Source organism: Neomonachus schauinslandi, chromosome 12 (assembly GCF_002201575.2).
Source record: "Neomonachus schauinslandi chromosome 12, ASM220157v2, whole genome shotgun sequence".
Taxonomy (NCBI): domain Eukaryota; kingdom Metazoa; phylum Chordata; class Mammalia; order Carnivora; family Phocidae; genus Neomonachus; species Neomonachus schauinslandi.
In genome coordinates, this window is record NC_058414.1 from 63,978,820 (window position 1) to 63,995,377 (window position 16,558).

General features: G+C 32.5%; 1 protein-coding gene across 1 annotated transcript in view; it reads right to left on the minus strand.

Annotated features, from left to right (window-relative positions):
* Positions 1-16,558, minus strand: part of DPY19L2 (dpy-19 like 2) — a 91,476-nt gene that overhangs the window by 31,403 nt on the left and 43,515 nt on the right. Inside the window, exons 10-14 of the mRNA XM_021699335.1 lie at positions 15,063-15,140; positions 14,239-14,325; positions 7,948-8,007; positions 2,850-2,930; positions 578-679 (exon numbers count right to left, since the gene is read on the minus strand). Of these exons, the coding sequence (XP_021555010.1) occupies positions 578-679; positions 2,850-2,930; positions 7,948-8,007; positions 14,239-14,325; positions 15,063-15,140 (408 nt within the window). The remainder of the gene's footprint in view (positions 1-577; positions 680-2,849; positions 2,931-7,947; positions 8,008-14,238; positions 14,326-15,062; positions 15,141-16,558) is intronic.

Genomic DNA, 16,558 nt, shown 5'->3' on the forward strand with positions numbered 1-16,558 from the left:
AGAATTTGGATTTATTTTTCCTGAGCAGTCCCATACCTCTAAGTGACCTAGATTATTAAAAGTAATTGAACTGTATGGGGCACCTGGGTGGTTCAGTTAGTTAAGTGTCTGCCTTCAGCTCCAGTCATGATCCCAGGGTCCTGGGATCAAGCCCCACATGTGCTCCACGCTCAGTGGGAGTCTGTTTCTCCCTCTCCCTCTGACCTGCCCCCCGCTCATGCTCTGGCTTGCTCTGTTCTCTCAAATGAATAAATTAAAAAATCTTTTAAAAAAATAAAAGTAATTGAATTATAATAATAGTAATTCACTGTGGATCAAATAGTATTTTCAGCACTGTTCCTGGATTATCTCATTTAATCATCATCAATAACTCTTTAAGATAGAGGTCACTGTTTATTGATTTTACACATTAAAAAAACAGGTGAGGAATGCTATATGATTAATAAAAGTTATAGTAAAAAAATGATAAAGTTGGGTGTCTCTGAACAAAAATTGTGAGTTTCAGATTAAAAGGAAAACTCAAGAACAAAAAACCATCATACCTGTAGAGAAGGAAAAATCAAAAAAATATTCATACCGCTTTTTCCATGAAGTCAAATTCAGGAGCACAGGTGTAAATTAAGGTATCAAAATCTGTATACCTTAGGATTCTGGCTGCTATAAGGTCACTCAGGCGAATCTGGGAAGACAATAAAGTAAAACAAATTAAAATTACACTAAGAATTATGGTCAATAAGAATTGATTTGTTATATTAGTAAAGTCTACAAAGGAGATAATCCAAGGTACATAGATGCCCCTCAAAGAAAATTTAAAGAAAAATCAGTGAACTATACATTGCTATGCACTGAATTATGAAGAAAACTGAAAACAAAGAGAAATATCAAAAGAAAAGAAGAAAGAGGTCAGAAAAAATAAAGATGATAATATAAAGAGTGAGCTAAGATCAACATTCACTGGGCAGAAACCACCATGCAGTTAATCATGAGATTTTATCATCATCATTTATTAAGAAGGAAACAATCTCATGTTAACCCTTTCACTACACACTGCAAATCATGAATAAATTTTCTATGTGTTGTCATTTTCATAAAGCCTTATACACTGATTCCAATTTTTGGTGCTTGTTGAATTTTTCAGACATACATTCAAGCCATTAAACATAAGAGCTACTCATCATAAGAATTACAACAACTATGCACACTACTTTGGTTTAGTTACTTGATCTCCAAGGCCTTTGAAATAAACAGCACCAACCAAACTCAATGTAGAACTTCTATTTTCTACTGAATACTTATTACCTAATGTCAGTGAGATAATTATCTTTCCACTGCATTCTCAGAAGGCCAAAAAAAGAAAATATTTGGTATGTAAACCTTAATCCAAATTATTTTTCAGGAACAAAAATTATTTTGTATCAAATGTAACAACTGTCTGTGGTTTTCATTTATTTATGGTTCCCCTTATCTACGAATAGCAAGGATAATTTAGACTTTATTTTTCTAATTTGGACTAGGCCTGATGATTGATAATAATTTAACCAAACCACTTTCATTTCAAGCCTTTCTCACAACTGTTACATACAGGAAGTCACTTAAGAGTACACCAAAGGGATGTGTATGTGTGTGTGTGTACGATTTGTAATCAATTGGGTGACAATGTGAAGCAAGGCAGAAAAGAAAAGCACAGACCAAATTAACAGATAAATAAATGAATCAGAAGGCTTCAGTAAAGTTTACCGTAAAATGTACAGCCCCTACAGAATGAAAAGTTAAGAAAAGGGAAAGAAAAAAGGAAAATGTGTCAGACATACCAGAGAACAGCAGCAACAAATAAACCTAAGCAATCATCATGCAGAGCTAGCAATAAATGGTGAATAAATCCTTACATTTTGAAATTTTATTTAACCTCAACATGTATGTAAGCTCAATTCTCCTGGAGAGTGAAAGCACTTGACCTTCCAGAGAGTATCATAATCCCTTGTTAAAGTTGAAGAAATTTCAGCATTAGACAGGGTCCTAATTGGATAGTCCTAGATGAAGTACATTTCAGAGTAGGTTATTATATGATACATTCATGTGCACTTCTATCCAAACAGTAAGTGTCAAGAATCAAAAATAAATTCCTGCACTGTTTTCTGTTCCCCTGAACTGATTAGCTAAGTAGGGACTTCTGCTTAGACAAAGGCTATTCGGTAAGACACTGGCTTTAAAACAAACACACACCACACATGAGGGATAGGTCCATATATTTTCCAGAAGATGAAAAGATAGAGAACTTTTAACATTTCCCATTTTCCTTTTACAAGTTTTAAAAATATCAAGTCACATCTTAATTTTAGTCTGTAATTATACATATATAAAACTACATTGAGATTGTGAGTTTTATATTTCAAAGCTGAGTACAGCCTGCTTATATGTTAACACTTGCAATAAATAAATAACTTATTATTTTAAACAAATAAATATTTTTTAAGATTTTAAAGTAATTTACACACCCAACATGGGGCTCGAAACCACAACTCCAACAAGAGTCGCACACTCTACTGACTAAACCAGCCAGATGCCCCTATTTGTATTTTAACTGAAATACAAACATATAACTACTTAAGATATTATTAATATTTTTCCTGGATGGCTAAGTCAGCATTCATTGATAGTTTTTTCTTAGTGGGTTGAAAAGATCATTGAACTGCACAGTTTTATTATTGACTCAGCCAATAACTACCCCTAGGACTCTGAAGAAGGCACTTAATCTCTATAAAATAAATAGGTAAAAATAGATGGTTTCAAAGTTTTCATCTAGCTACATATTTGCAGAAATTTTTATGCTTTAACTAGAAAGTACTTACATGATCTGAAACACCTAAGATTTTAGATGTCAGAAATTTCAAAATAATTGTTCCACACAACCAAGCACAGCCTTGAATCAGCTAGAAAATAAAATTATAATATAAAAATTAAGAATTACCCAGTTAAAATATTCAATTATATCAACAAATGGTATAGGAAATTTTTAATCATGTAAAGAATATTAATGATGAAGTCTAAAAAAGGATATTCCTTTAGAAAATTTTGTTTAAAGGCAAAGAACTGAAAGAGATGACACTGTTATAAAATACATAACAACACTAGAGTTCTACAAATTCTAAAGGAATTTTTTAAAAGTTGTTTCTTTTCAATTTCTGTGAAAAAATGAGCTATATGCTTGTTTCCAAATATTATTTCCTAGCTGAAAAGTCCTTTTTTCAAAAAGTAGAATTAAATTATAAAAAATTCTTCAACCACTCTTTTGGAAATAAAATTATATAAATCCCTCTTCAAGAAAGGAAAATCTGAAAACTTAAGCTTTCATTTTAAAGAGAAAAATAGAAACTAAAACTTACATGGGGGTTTCTGTTTGTCTTTTATTTCTTTTTTGGTTAACCTTGATTAGAAAGAACACAAATGTGAACTTCTAGATAACCTGAGGAAAATTATAGTGGCCTAAATCCAAATCTCTCCACACTTATCCAACAAGTAGAACAATGCAACCACAAATATTAAAAACAGGTAACAGTACAAACTTCAAATTACCTGTAAAAAGGAAGAAACAACACATACAGCAAAGTTAAACCTCAAGTCCTGATCTAAGCCTTTGTAGAGAATGTGGGGAGTCTCAAAACCATGTGGAAGAGGGGAGAGGGAAATGAGAGGTCCCAAACTGAGCTGAAATAACTCTAGAAAAAGAAAGTCCACCTTATGTGTGAGAAGATTGGAGAATGGGCTATAGAGCAGGGACTTCAAGGGTTCAGTATAAAAATTTCTGATCCCAAAAAGGTATTACTTCTGGAAAGAGAGGAAGAGAAAAGAAAAAAGAGAGAAACCCTCTAGGAGAATGTGTAGAAAAGGAAATAAGCAAGAAAGAAAAATTAAGTATCCAGAAAAATAAATGAGGACCAAACAAAAAACAAACAATTACTACTTACTGTCACTGAAAGATGAATGAGGGAAATTATTATTAATTGATAAAACCACATCTTGTTACATTGACAAAAGAGGTTGCACCTGGATTAGGAAACATCTGCTCTAACCACAAAATAATTAGATGAAAGATGTCTATAATACCTATAATATAGCTTCTATAAGAAGTTAAAAAAAATGAGTCAAACATTTCAGCTGATGATCTCTGCTCTAATGAATAAAAATCTCACAAAGCAGAAAAAACCTACAATGCAGAAGTAAAAGTTGAATTAAGTAAGCTCAAATAAGCATTCAGGGATTAAAAAAACACCAAAAAATTTTAAAACTAAGAACAGAAATGGACAAAACCAGAAAAAAAATTGAGAGTGCTTATTAAATATAGAAAAGAAATTAAAGAAAGGAGAAAACCAAAACAACAACAACAAAAACCCCAGAAGAATAAAAATGAGATTAAAGAAGGTGGTTAAAGAATCAGAGAAAAGTGGTAGAAACAGAAGACAGGCAACATATTTATAATTAGAGTACCTGAAAAAGAAAAACTACAACCCAAGAAAACTTCCTAGACATAAAAGACCTGAATTTACATTTGGAAAGAACTTACCATGTACTGAGGAAATTGACCAATATGGTAAATTACCTCAAGACACAGCCTAGTAAAACTTAAAAATGAAGAAAAATTCCTTAACAATTCTAGGCACAAATGCCACATAACTTAGAAGGGCAAGAGAATTTGGTTTGTATCATACATGTTAAAAGAAACATAAAAGCACGTCAGTGGTGTAGAAGCATTTTCAAGACACTCAAGAAAGTGAGAACCAGGAACTTTATATCTAGCTCATCTGCCATTCAGGTATAAAGATTATAGAAAACCAGTTTCAAGTATGAAATAATTGAGGAAACAACCTTCCTGAATATAGAAAGTTAAAAATAAAAGAGAATCATGTAATGAAATATGTAGAAATAGTAAATACAATAAAAATATATGTAACATTTATGACATTAATAAAAATCTTTAAATTCTCACAAAGCAAGACCTGCTGTGTGCTGTGCAGAGAAGAGGTATTGAAACAGATCTAAAAAGGTGACAAAGACAAGAGTGACCAAAGCAAATAAGGAGTCATAGTTTATAATCCTGTCATCACTAAGGTTCACACCAACAAACATTAGATATAAAACATATTTTGACATTAAGAGATACAATTCACGAAGAAAATATAGTAAGTATGAACATCTATGCACTGCAACCATCTTTATAAAGCAGAAGTTACTAGACATACAAGGAGAAATAGAAACACACTAATACCTAAAGACTTAAGTATACTTTTTCAATACAAGATAGGTCAGTGGGCAAATAATACATAAAGCTATAAAAGACCAGAACATTTAAAAATAAATCTTGTTGATAAATTTATCAAAACATGTCCCATTAATAAAGGATACACTTTCATCTCAAGCAAACATAGAAAACTCACCAAAAAATGATCATCTACTAGGTCAGAGAGAAAGCATCTAGGAGTTACATAAACTAAAAATATTACAAACAACCCTCTGTCATCATGAGGTAATAAAACTAGAAATTAATAACAAAGTCAGAAAACCAAAAAGCCTTCCTCTTGGAAATTAGCAAAGTTTCTATTAAACATGTCTTAAGTGAAAGAGAAACAAATTTTTTAAAAATATGATAATGAAAAGTAAGTATTAGAAATGAAGAAAGTCATTTAAACAATGATCAGAAGAAAATCCATGGCCTCAAGAACTCATATCAATAAAAATGAGAGAAAAAATAAGTTAAAATTTGATTCAAACATCTAGCTAAAGAGTAACAAAATAAACCGAGAGAAAACACATGAAAGGAAATACTCAAGAAGAGTTTATTATATTTACTCCTTTATGTATCCTTTATTTTGTTTTTTATTTCTTCCTAATGTTCTAAGATTTCTTCTGGTCATCTACCTTCTGCTCAAGAACTTCCATTAACTATTCTTTAAGGGTTGCTCTGCTAGCAACAAATTTTTTTAGTTTTCTTTCATCTGAGAATGTCTTTTATTTCCCCTACACCTAAAAGACACTTTCACTGGATGTGTAATTTGTGGTTGACAATTCTTTCAGCATTTGACAAATGTTATGCCATCTCCTTCTGGCTCCACAGTTTCAGATGAGAAGGTTACTGTAATCCAAATCAGTTTTGCCTTATAGGTAACACATCATTTCTCTCTGCCTGATTTTAAGTTTTTTTTTTGTCTTTAGTTTTCAGAAATTTAATTATCATGTGTCCTGGTATGGATTTTGTTGGGTTTATCCTACTTGGGATTCACTCAGTTTCTTGACTCTGTAGATTTATGTCTTTTACAAATTTGGGAAGTCTTCAGCCATTACTTATTCAACATTTTTTCAGCCCCGCTCTCTTTTACCTCTCCTTGTGGAATTTCAATGATACAAATATTTAGATGTATGTATGTATCTGTATGTATGGGTCTAGAAGCAAGGACACAGTGGTAACAATGAGAACACTCAGCATTCAGATCTTTGGTTTCTAAATACCATACAGAGTAAGATATGCAATATAATTTTTATTCCACAGGCATGAAAGAATTACTTGGATTAAAAAAGGTTTGGGGGAGGGGGTTATAAAAAAAAAGTGTTAGCTCACAAAACATCTTTGCTTTTCCTTTCTTTTATGAAAAAAAAAAAAAGCCATAAAAAGGCAAAATATCCTTTGCATTGTCTAGATGACTAACATGATTTGTTTCTCCCTTTTGCAAAAGACTGACAATATCAATTATATCAACTTCAAAATATAAATGTAAGCTGAACATTAATTATATCTCAACTTTTTTCTCCTTGGATTTTTCTTTCTTTGAAATTCTTGAGTTGAAAGCTTGATTTTTACTCTTTCCAGTCTAAATTGTAAATACTTAAGACAATAAATTTTCTTCTTAGTGCAGCTTTGACACAATTCCCTAAATGTCCATGGACGCTGTTCTATTTGTTTCCATTTTTCAATAGTTTGTAATGGAAATTTTGACTTTCTTTTGAGTTCAGTTATTAAATGAAGATCTTTGAATTCTCCATTGATTTCTTGGTTTAATCTTTAAAAATTGCTAATTTTTCTGACGTAAAAAGATCATGTATTAGAAGGGCATGTCATCTAATAATTCAAGTACCCAAATATCCCTATATTTTCATCATTAGGGATGGGAGAAAGCCTCCAGCAGTGAGTAACTGGCAACTCTGTCCATTTCCTTCTTTTGCATTCTGCATAGAAATCTACCTGATCTTACCATAATGTCTCAGTTTTACCCTATTAATATATCATATGTAATCACATAGCTCTTCAATATAGGTTTTATTTTTTTAACAGGTATACATCTACATTAAAGACCAAGAGAAAAACAAGGAATGTCATCTGTCCAATATTACGAGAATTAGTAATTGCAGTGCCTACCTAATAATACACTTATTTAACTTGGAAACAAAACACACAAATATAGAGGTACATGGGCCATCCATTTGCATATTTGGGAAGAAGTCAAATAGATTAGGTAGTGGCTGAGATGAAATAAGAAGGGGCTGGGAGACTGTAGGGAAAAAGAGAAAAAAATAATAGTCTAAAGTGGGAAGCAGAAGAACAGATAGATGACAGATGTAGAGAAAAGAAAAAGGGAAAGTGGGGTCAGGACTACAGACTGAGTTATTTTGAAGAGAAGGTTAGTAAATCCAAAGAGAGAAACTCAAAATTTAGGAAACAAGGGAGTAAGGGTACAGCAAGATGAAAAGTAAAGAGAGGCATGAGCAGAGTGCTGAAATAAATGAACTCATTTCTTGATAATGACTTGTAGATGTTGCTAAGGGCTATTTCTCACCCTATGTGAGTAGGTATTAGTAAGATTTATTGGCCATAGTCATTCAATTTTTAAAGTATATTGTCTGTATTCAGTTTATAGAAATAAAGAGTTTGAAGAAATGGTTAAAAATGTTGAACCTTACCCAAAAGTTGAGTTCAGATACTCCCAATCTTTGAATTTTATTTCTCTTTAGAATTATCACCTAAAATGCACATGATATAAAATGAAACAATTAAATAAAATTGACATTTTATATGAATGATACATTTCAAAAACTACACTGTCACCAGCTTCCATCTTGGCTGTAACCACCCATTTTCCTTCTTAATTGTTGATTTTTCAAAATTTGGACCTGGCAAATTTCCTTGTAGTGAGAGCTAAATGCTTTGTGTGCCAAAAAGTTGCTTCTAGAATCAACTTAATTCCTCACGGAGTTACTTGGGATGTCTAGTGCAGGCCACTCCTCTGAGGGTGTAGATGGTATGTGGGAGGTGTGTACATGCAAGGGTATATGTAAGTCACCCAGCAAAATTAGTGGTCTAAATTAACATGAAAACCCTTCCTCTCTGAATTCCTAAATAAAATATTTAAAAATGTTTAAAATATGCCTAAGTGAACTTATAAGAAAATGAATTTTCCAGGTGCCAGAGAAAAGCAGATGACTTTAAAAAACTGAAACAATTAAGAGAGAATCTAGGGCAGTCTTAAAGGAGAACTGCAGAATAAAGTTTTAACTATGGGCTTGCATCAAAAGTAGAAAAGGGCTTGGGACTATGGAAGGTAAGAAAGTGGACTTGAGACAGGCATAAAGCTGGGGTCCTCTCAAACCATACCCTTCAGTGCTATCAACTAAATGTTTATGTTCCCCACCAAACATATGTGTTGAAACTCTAATCTTCAATGTGACATATGGGAAGGTGAAACCTTTGGGAGGTAATTAAACCATGAGGGTGGAGCCCTCATGGGACTTGTGCTATTATAAGAAGAGATATGGGAGAGCTGTCTCTCTCTCCACTATGTAAGGATATAGTGAAGGCATCTGTCTGCAAATCAAGAAAAGAGCCCTCACCAAGAACTGAATTGGCTGGCACCCTGATCATGGACTTCCCAGCCTCTAGAACTGTGAAAAATAAATTTCTGTGTAAGCTATCCAGTCTATGGTATTTTTACTATAGCAGCCCAAACTGACAGACACTCAATTACTAGGAATACTCCTCCTACCATTGCTACAAGGTGATAAGGTGATAAGGTATTTGTTTGTTCTCAAGTTTGGGGTAAAAAAAAAAAAAAAAAAAGCTTCCTATGAGAAACTGAAATCTTAGGTCTGTGTATTACTTAGATTTTGAGTGGAATTTTGCAACATCTAGTTAGTTCAAGGTGAGCCAGGATTCCTGAAATTCCAGCAACAGGAAAATATAAATGTACCAGATTATACACAGCAACACTGTAAATACAAAATATAGAAACAACCTAGATGCCCAGACATTGGACAGTAGTTGAATTACCTATGGAAAATGCACAGGGCAGTATTATGAAACTATAAAAAGAATGAAGAAGATCTCTATGAAATTATATAGAATGATATCCAGGATAGGTTGTTATACAAGATATCTACAATAGGCTGATAAACCAAAGTACAGGGCCGCCTGGGTGGCTCAGTTGGTTAAGCAACTGCCTTCGGCTCAGGTCATGATCCCAGGGTCCTGGGATCAAGCCCCACCTTGGGCTCCTTGCTCAGTGGGGAGCCTGCTTCTCCTTCTCCCTCTACCTGCTACTCCACCTGCTTGTGCTCTCTCTCTCTGTCAAATAAATAAATAAAAAATCTTAAAAAAAAAAAGAAAAACCAAAGTGCAGAAAACTACCTATAGTATGCTACCTTTCATGTAAATAAGAGGAGATATAATTTTAAAAATATGCAATATTTATTAGTGAAAAAAAAAGAACAACTAAATGGGCAAACCAGAAAACCAATGAGATATCTTAAAAGAAAGGTAGGACCAAGGTAAAAAGAAGTAGAGAGAATGGAGTAAGAAGAAATGGGAGGGAGTGACATTTTCAAAATATAACTTTTTGTATATTTCTTATTCTTAGAAATATAATATTTCACCCCAAAAATAAATTATTAAAATCAATCAGAATGGAATTTCTGCTTCTGGTCAAGTTAATATAACAGGAACCACACATACTCTCCCATCTGAAACAACTAAACCCAAACAAAATAGATTATAAGAGACTTTTATGAACAACTAGATGCTAAAAACTGGATTACATAGAAGAAAGAGACACATTCCTAGAAGCATACAACCTACCAAGACAGAATCATAAAGAAACAGATACTCTGACCATACCTGTAACTAGTAAGGAGATTGAACAAATCATCAAAAAAACTCCCAACAAAGAGAGGACCAGGACCAGATGGCTTTGCTGGTGAACTCTACCAGACATTTAAAGAAAAATTAATGTCGCCCCTTCTCAAAGTGTTCCAAAAAACTTAGGAGGAGAGAACATTTCCAAACATATTTCATGAGGCCAGCATGACCCTGATACCAAAGCCAGACAAGGATACTACAAGAAAACTAACCTACAGACTAATATCCCTGATGAACATAAATGTAAAAATTCTTAACAAAATACAAGCAAACCAGATTTAACAGCACACATTAAAAGGATCATACACCATGATTAAGTGAAATTTATCTTGCAACTAGGATGGTTCAACATACGCAAATCAATTAATGTAACATGCTACATTAACAGAATGAGGAATTAAAAATCACAAGACCATCTCAATAGAAGCAGGAAAGCATTTGATAAAATTCAACATCCTATCATGATAAAAACTCTCAACAAACTAGGAATAGAGGGAAATTACCTTAACATATAATAAGGGTCATATTTGAAAATCCCACAGTTAACATCATACTAAATGGTGGAAAAGTGTAAGCTTTTACTCTAAGATGAGGAACAAGGCAAGGATGCCAACTTTCATGATTTCTATTCAATATAGCACTGGAAGTCCTAGCTACAGCAATTAAGCAAGAAAAAAAAATAAAAGGCATAAAAACTGTAAAGGAAGATGTAAAATTATCTGTTTGCAGATAATGTGATCTTCTATGTAAAAACACTAAAGATTACACACACACAGAATTAAAAAATTCTGTAAAGTAACAGGATACAAAATCAACATACAAAAATATGCTGCATTTCTACACACTAACAATCAACACTCTGAAAAGGAAATTAACACTCCCATTTAGAATAGCCTCAAAAAGAATAAAGTATTAAGAATAAACTTAGCTGAAGAGGTGAAAGACTTAATACAATGAACTACAAAACACTGCTGAAAGAAACTAAAGACACAAATGGAAAGACAGTATTTGTCTTTCTTATTTTACATAGCATTATGCCCTCAAGGGCCATCCAAGTTGTTAAAAATGGCAGGAAAACCTTACATATTTACCTTTAGCTTTCATTTTCAGTGCCCTTCACTTGTGTAGAACCAGAATGACATCTAATTTTTTATTCCTCCCAGCTGAAGGACCTCCTTTAACATTTATTTTAATGAAAATCTGCTGGTCATAAAGTCTTTATTTTGCCTTCATTTTTGAAAGATATGTTTGCTGGGTATAGAATTGTAGACGCACCCTATTTTTTTTTTTTTTTTAAGATTTCATTTATTTATTTGACAGAGAGAGACACAGTGAGAGAGGGAACACAAGTAGGGGGAGTGGGAGAGGGAGAAGCAGCTTCCCACTGAGCAGGGAGCCTGATGTGGGGCTCGATCCCAGGACCCTGGGATCATGACCTGAGTCAAAGGCAGACGCTTAACAACTGAGCCACCCAGGCACCCCTATTTTATAAAGATGTTGCTTGACTGTATTATTGCTTCAATTTTTTTCTTATGAAAAATTCTTACCTTACCCTCTGTTCAATATTTAATATGTCTTATTTCTCTGGCTGTTCTTAGGATTTTCTCTTTGTCACTAATTTTGAGCAATTTGATCATAATGTGCTTTATTATAGCTTTCTCTCAGTTTCCTGTACTGGAATTCAATAAAAGTCTTCATATCTTGGTTAATAATTTTCATCAAATTTGGAAAATTTTTGGCCATCATTTCTTCAAATATTTTTCTACCCCCTCCCAACTTCTTTATTTAGACATGTACTTTATTTTCCTATATGAATTGTAAGTGAAGGATTGATATATCACCATTTTGTAATTCCTATTTAATGAATGGATCTGGCATTAAGCACTGATGGCTGCCATCATAAAAAGAGAGGCACCAGATATTATGTGCCTCCTGATGAAAGAACAATACTATAGACTTGCCAAAGGGATCAAACCTGTATAAGTTTTAGGTCCAATTATTAATATACAGTTGACCCTTGAACAACATGGGTTTGAATTGCATAGATAACTTATACATGGATTTTTTTTATAAATACAGTACTGTAAATGTATTTTCTCTTTCTTATGATTTCCTTAATAACATTCTCTTTCCTCTAGCGCTTACTTTAAGAATACAGTACATAATACATATAATATGCAAAATACACTGTTAATCAATTTTTTGTGTTATCAACAAGGCTTCTGTCAATGTTAGTTATCAGACGTTTTAGGGGAATCAAAAATTATAAGTGGATTTTCAACAGCATGGGAGTGTAATGTCCCTAACCCCTCCCTGTACTGTTCAAAGATCAATTGTATTATAAATAAAGAAGGCAAAGGAAGACATAAAGCTACACCATGAGGATTCAAAGAGCAAAATCTAGAACACAGAACCCTCACATGTTCAATGACCTGAATTCTTAAAAAATAAATTTCTTGGAAATAACACCAGGAAGATATATGGGAAATCTATAGATAAAAATAGAAACTTAACTGAGGAAACTATAAAGGAAAGCTAGGAGAAATTACCATAGTCTAGATAGTTATTTATGTTTTATACCAGTGCAGGGGATTTATAATTGGGGCAGGGCACATAGAGGGCTTCTAGAATGGTTAGAAAGTTCTAATTTTGACTTGACAGTAGTTTAAGAATGTATGTCAAATAACAATTCATTTATCAGTACCTACTAGTAATAGGGTACTAAGTATAGAAAACATTTGTTTTATGCAGTTTTCTATATGTGTGCTATATTTCAAAATAAAATGTTTTCATAAAAAGAGGTAGATGATTGTAAGTCCTCTACTTTGTAATGCTAACAAAGTTTGATAAAATGTTGAAAATGTTTTTGGGGAAAAAGAAAAAGGAGGGATTACTTACTATGAGGCCAAAGAAAAAAAGGTTTGGGGAGAAAAATGTTAAAATATAGGGATAATCTCAAGAGTCAATCAATGAACCATACATGAAAAAGTGCCATATTTTGGTATTACTGTGGTTCATATCATCTCTGATCATAGTGGAAAGAGAATATCCCAGAAACATTCCAGTGGAGAAAAACACTCCATGTTCTGGCTCATGAATATTAGAAGTGTGACTATAGGGGCGCCTGGGTGGCTCAGACGGTTGAGCGTCTGCCTTCGGCTCAGGTCATGATCCCAGGGTCCTGGGATCGAGTCCCGCATCGGGCTCCCTGCTAGGCGGGGAGCCTGCTTCTCTCCCTCTGCCTCTACCTCTCTCTCTCTCTCTGACTTTCATGAATAAATTTAAAAAAAAATTAAATAAAAATTAAAAAAAAAAAAAAAAAAGTGTGACTATAAAGTAATAAAACAATTTTACTGAGCCACCATTCCAAATACATATCCAAATAAGTGTTATCCCATGGAAGTAAGTCACATGAGGAGACTATACATTATTCTAATCATGTTGCCATTGCTCAGAACAGTTTGAAACTCCTCTTTCCAAACTGCCTTCAGAGATAATTTAGTTATGGCCAAGAAAATCAATCTAATTATTGTCATACCATATTTTGATCAAGATCTAGATCACCCAAGATCTAATCACCCACCTTGTTCACAAGACTTTGGTCATTTCCAAAAATTAAATCCACCCTTGAAAGATGAAGATTTGCCACCAATGAAGATATTCAAAAAATGTGCTACAGTCTGTGAAAGCATTTCAGAGACGTTCCAAAAATGTTTTGGAAAATGGTAATGTCATTTCAATAACTATTTAGTATACTGAAGTGATGTAGAAGGAAATAAATAATTTTTATTATTAATTATGGCATAGTTTTAAAGTAAGTCTTATTACCTTATGATTGTTTTTTAAAATATTTACCTGGACATTACTTTAAAGAGATAAACTTTGTATTGTATTCATTTTTCAAGGATAAGAGAGAAAAAAAAGCATTATTTGGGGAAAAGTTTTTCACGTGAGCAATTATCAGGGAAGGGCACTATTTATTCTCCTAAACTTATATTACATGTGTAAACCTACTATTTGAGAGGTAAAAAAAAAAAATCTTCATGAGCTTAGCAAACACTTACCAAAGTCATTAACAAAGATGAAGAATAATAAGAAGATAAATACATTGGATTTCCAAACATCAACACAAAACAAAGGAGAACTGAAACCTGCAAATTGAAGAAAGGAAACATGTTTTATTGTTATTAGATATATAGCATAATGCATACTTTGTCTACAGGCATAATCATTTCTAATATAAACTTCATATGTATAAATAAGATTAATAAATAGATCCTGGCCAAATGATAATAGAAGTTCGAAGTTTTTCAACACCATAAATTATATACAGCAGAATTTAATCTTATTTCTCTGATACTTGATATAAAGAAAACAGAAAAAAAAGCACTATTGTTTCTATTGATTCAATAATAATAAGAAAGACTTAGTCATAAGTATTAATTTTCTAATCTTACTTCTGTTGGACTACTTGATGATTTCCATCACTAACAAAGCTTTGTTTTATTTTATCTAAAGTCTATGTATGTGTTTGGAAACCAAGATTTAAAAAATTCAAAAGCATAAAATATACAGTGTCACATTAATGCAAAGTGCTAAAAGTCTCAGGTCTTGGGGAGAAAAGGCAATTTCAAAAGTAGTGACAATAATAAATAAAACATTAAAATTTTTAAAAGTTTCACAGAACATAAAACATCTGACTATTATAGATCTGAATATTATAGATATAGATATATAATAATGTAATCTTTCCTTCTGGATAATATCAACATCATACATATTAATTAAATACTACTTGCAAGGAGGTACCCCAAAAAAGAGTCAGTTCTGTTTTATAAATCCTGAAATCTTGTTTTAATATTTAACTTATGAATATTAAAAATGTTACCATGTTCATATAAATGATCTTCTGAAATTTGTTTGGCTCAATGTACCCCACAACATACATGGGAAATAATGAAGCTATCTGAAATAAAAATATTAAAAAAGCAAACATGAAAAAAAGTCAAAAACACTTCACTATTCATAAGTAAATAAAAGAGTGGAATTTATTTCCAATAATGACAATCAAAATAATTTGAGCCAACCTTATCATTAAGAACTAGAATAGCTAGAAAAAATATTTCAAAACCTGTACAAAAGCCACAGATTACTAACAAAGCAAAAAAGTATTAGGAAGTTAAAACCAGAGAAGAGATGAAAATCTACAGTGATGAGCGTGACATTTTAAGTTGCTTTTATCCCAGAAGCATCTGCCAATTCCAATAGAAGCAGATTCTAATAGAGGCAGTTGAGAGATTTCGATGGACTCCTTACTCAGGGCACACCAAGAATGTGATCTCTGCTAAGTCCCCAAGCTTTGGTTTGGGCTGTAATATGAGAGAACCAGAAATTAAGCAGCCCTCAGAGAGACTAAAGATCACCTTTGAATTCGCTCATTCTCTCATTGAATGTGGGTGATTCAAGATAGTGTCTTTATTTGCCCACCAGAAGCAACTTTTAATCTTCTCTGGAAGAAATTAACATCAACACAGTCCCAAATTAACTCTGTAATTGTTCATGTACAATATCCAACACCACATCAAAACTAACCAGATACAGGAGATAAGACATTATCACTATGACAATAGAAACAGATCCATATAGAATCTACTTCATGGGTCAGTAGATTTTTAAGTAAAAAGACAGTAAATGTGTTATGCTCTGTGGGCCACATACAATCTCTGTTGTAGATTCTTCTTCTATTTTTTTAAACACTTTAAAAATGTAAAAACCAATCTTTGCTTGCAAACTACTCAAAAACATGTTTGGCATCATCAGACATAGACTTTCCTTTTGATATGTGCAAGGAAATAACATTTAATATTGAAAATTCCAGGAGAGTATTGGAAGCCATGATAGAAAGTGAAATGTGTAACTAAATATTACAATAATCACTACTGAGAAGTCAAAGATGGATTTAAAGCAAGTTAAACACAACCAACCAAAGAAATGATAAATTGGAAGATAGGTCAGAAGAAAACATTTAGAAAAAACTATAAAATGATAAAGAGATGACAAATATGTAAAAGAACATAATAGATACAGAACATATAATATAAAGGTCTAATATATTATACTGTATATGTCAGAAAGGGATGAAGGAATGAAATAAAAGCTATATTTAAAGAGCTTATATCTGAGAAGTTCCCAACATTTACAGAAGAAATAAAACACTGATTCATAAAATATTACAAATCCCCAACAAGGGATAAATTAAAACAAACAAAAACTTGACCACACTGAGGCATATCATGGTAAAAACTGCTTGAAACCAAAGACAAAAAGAAAACTCTAAAAAAGCTAGACACTAGCTGACTTTAAGACTTACCAAAAAGCTGCAGT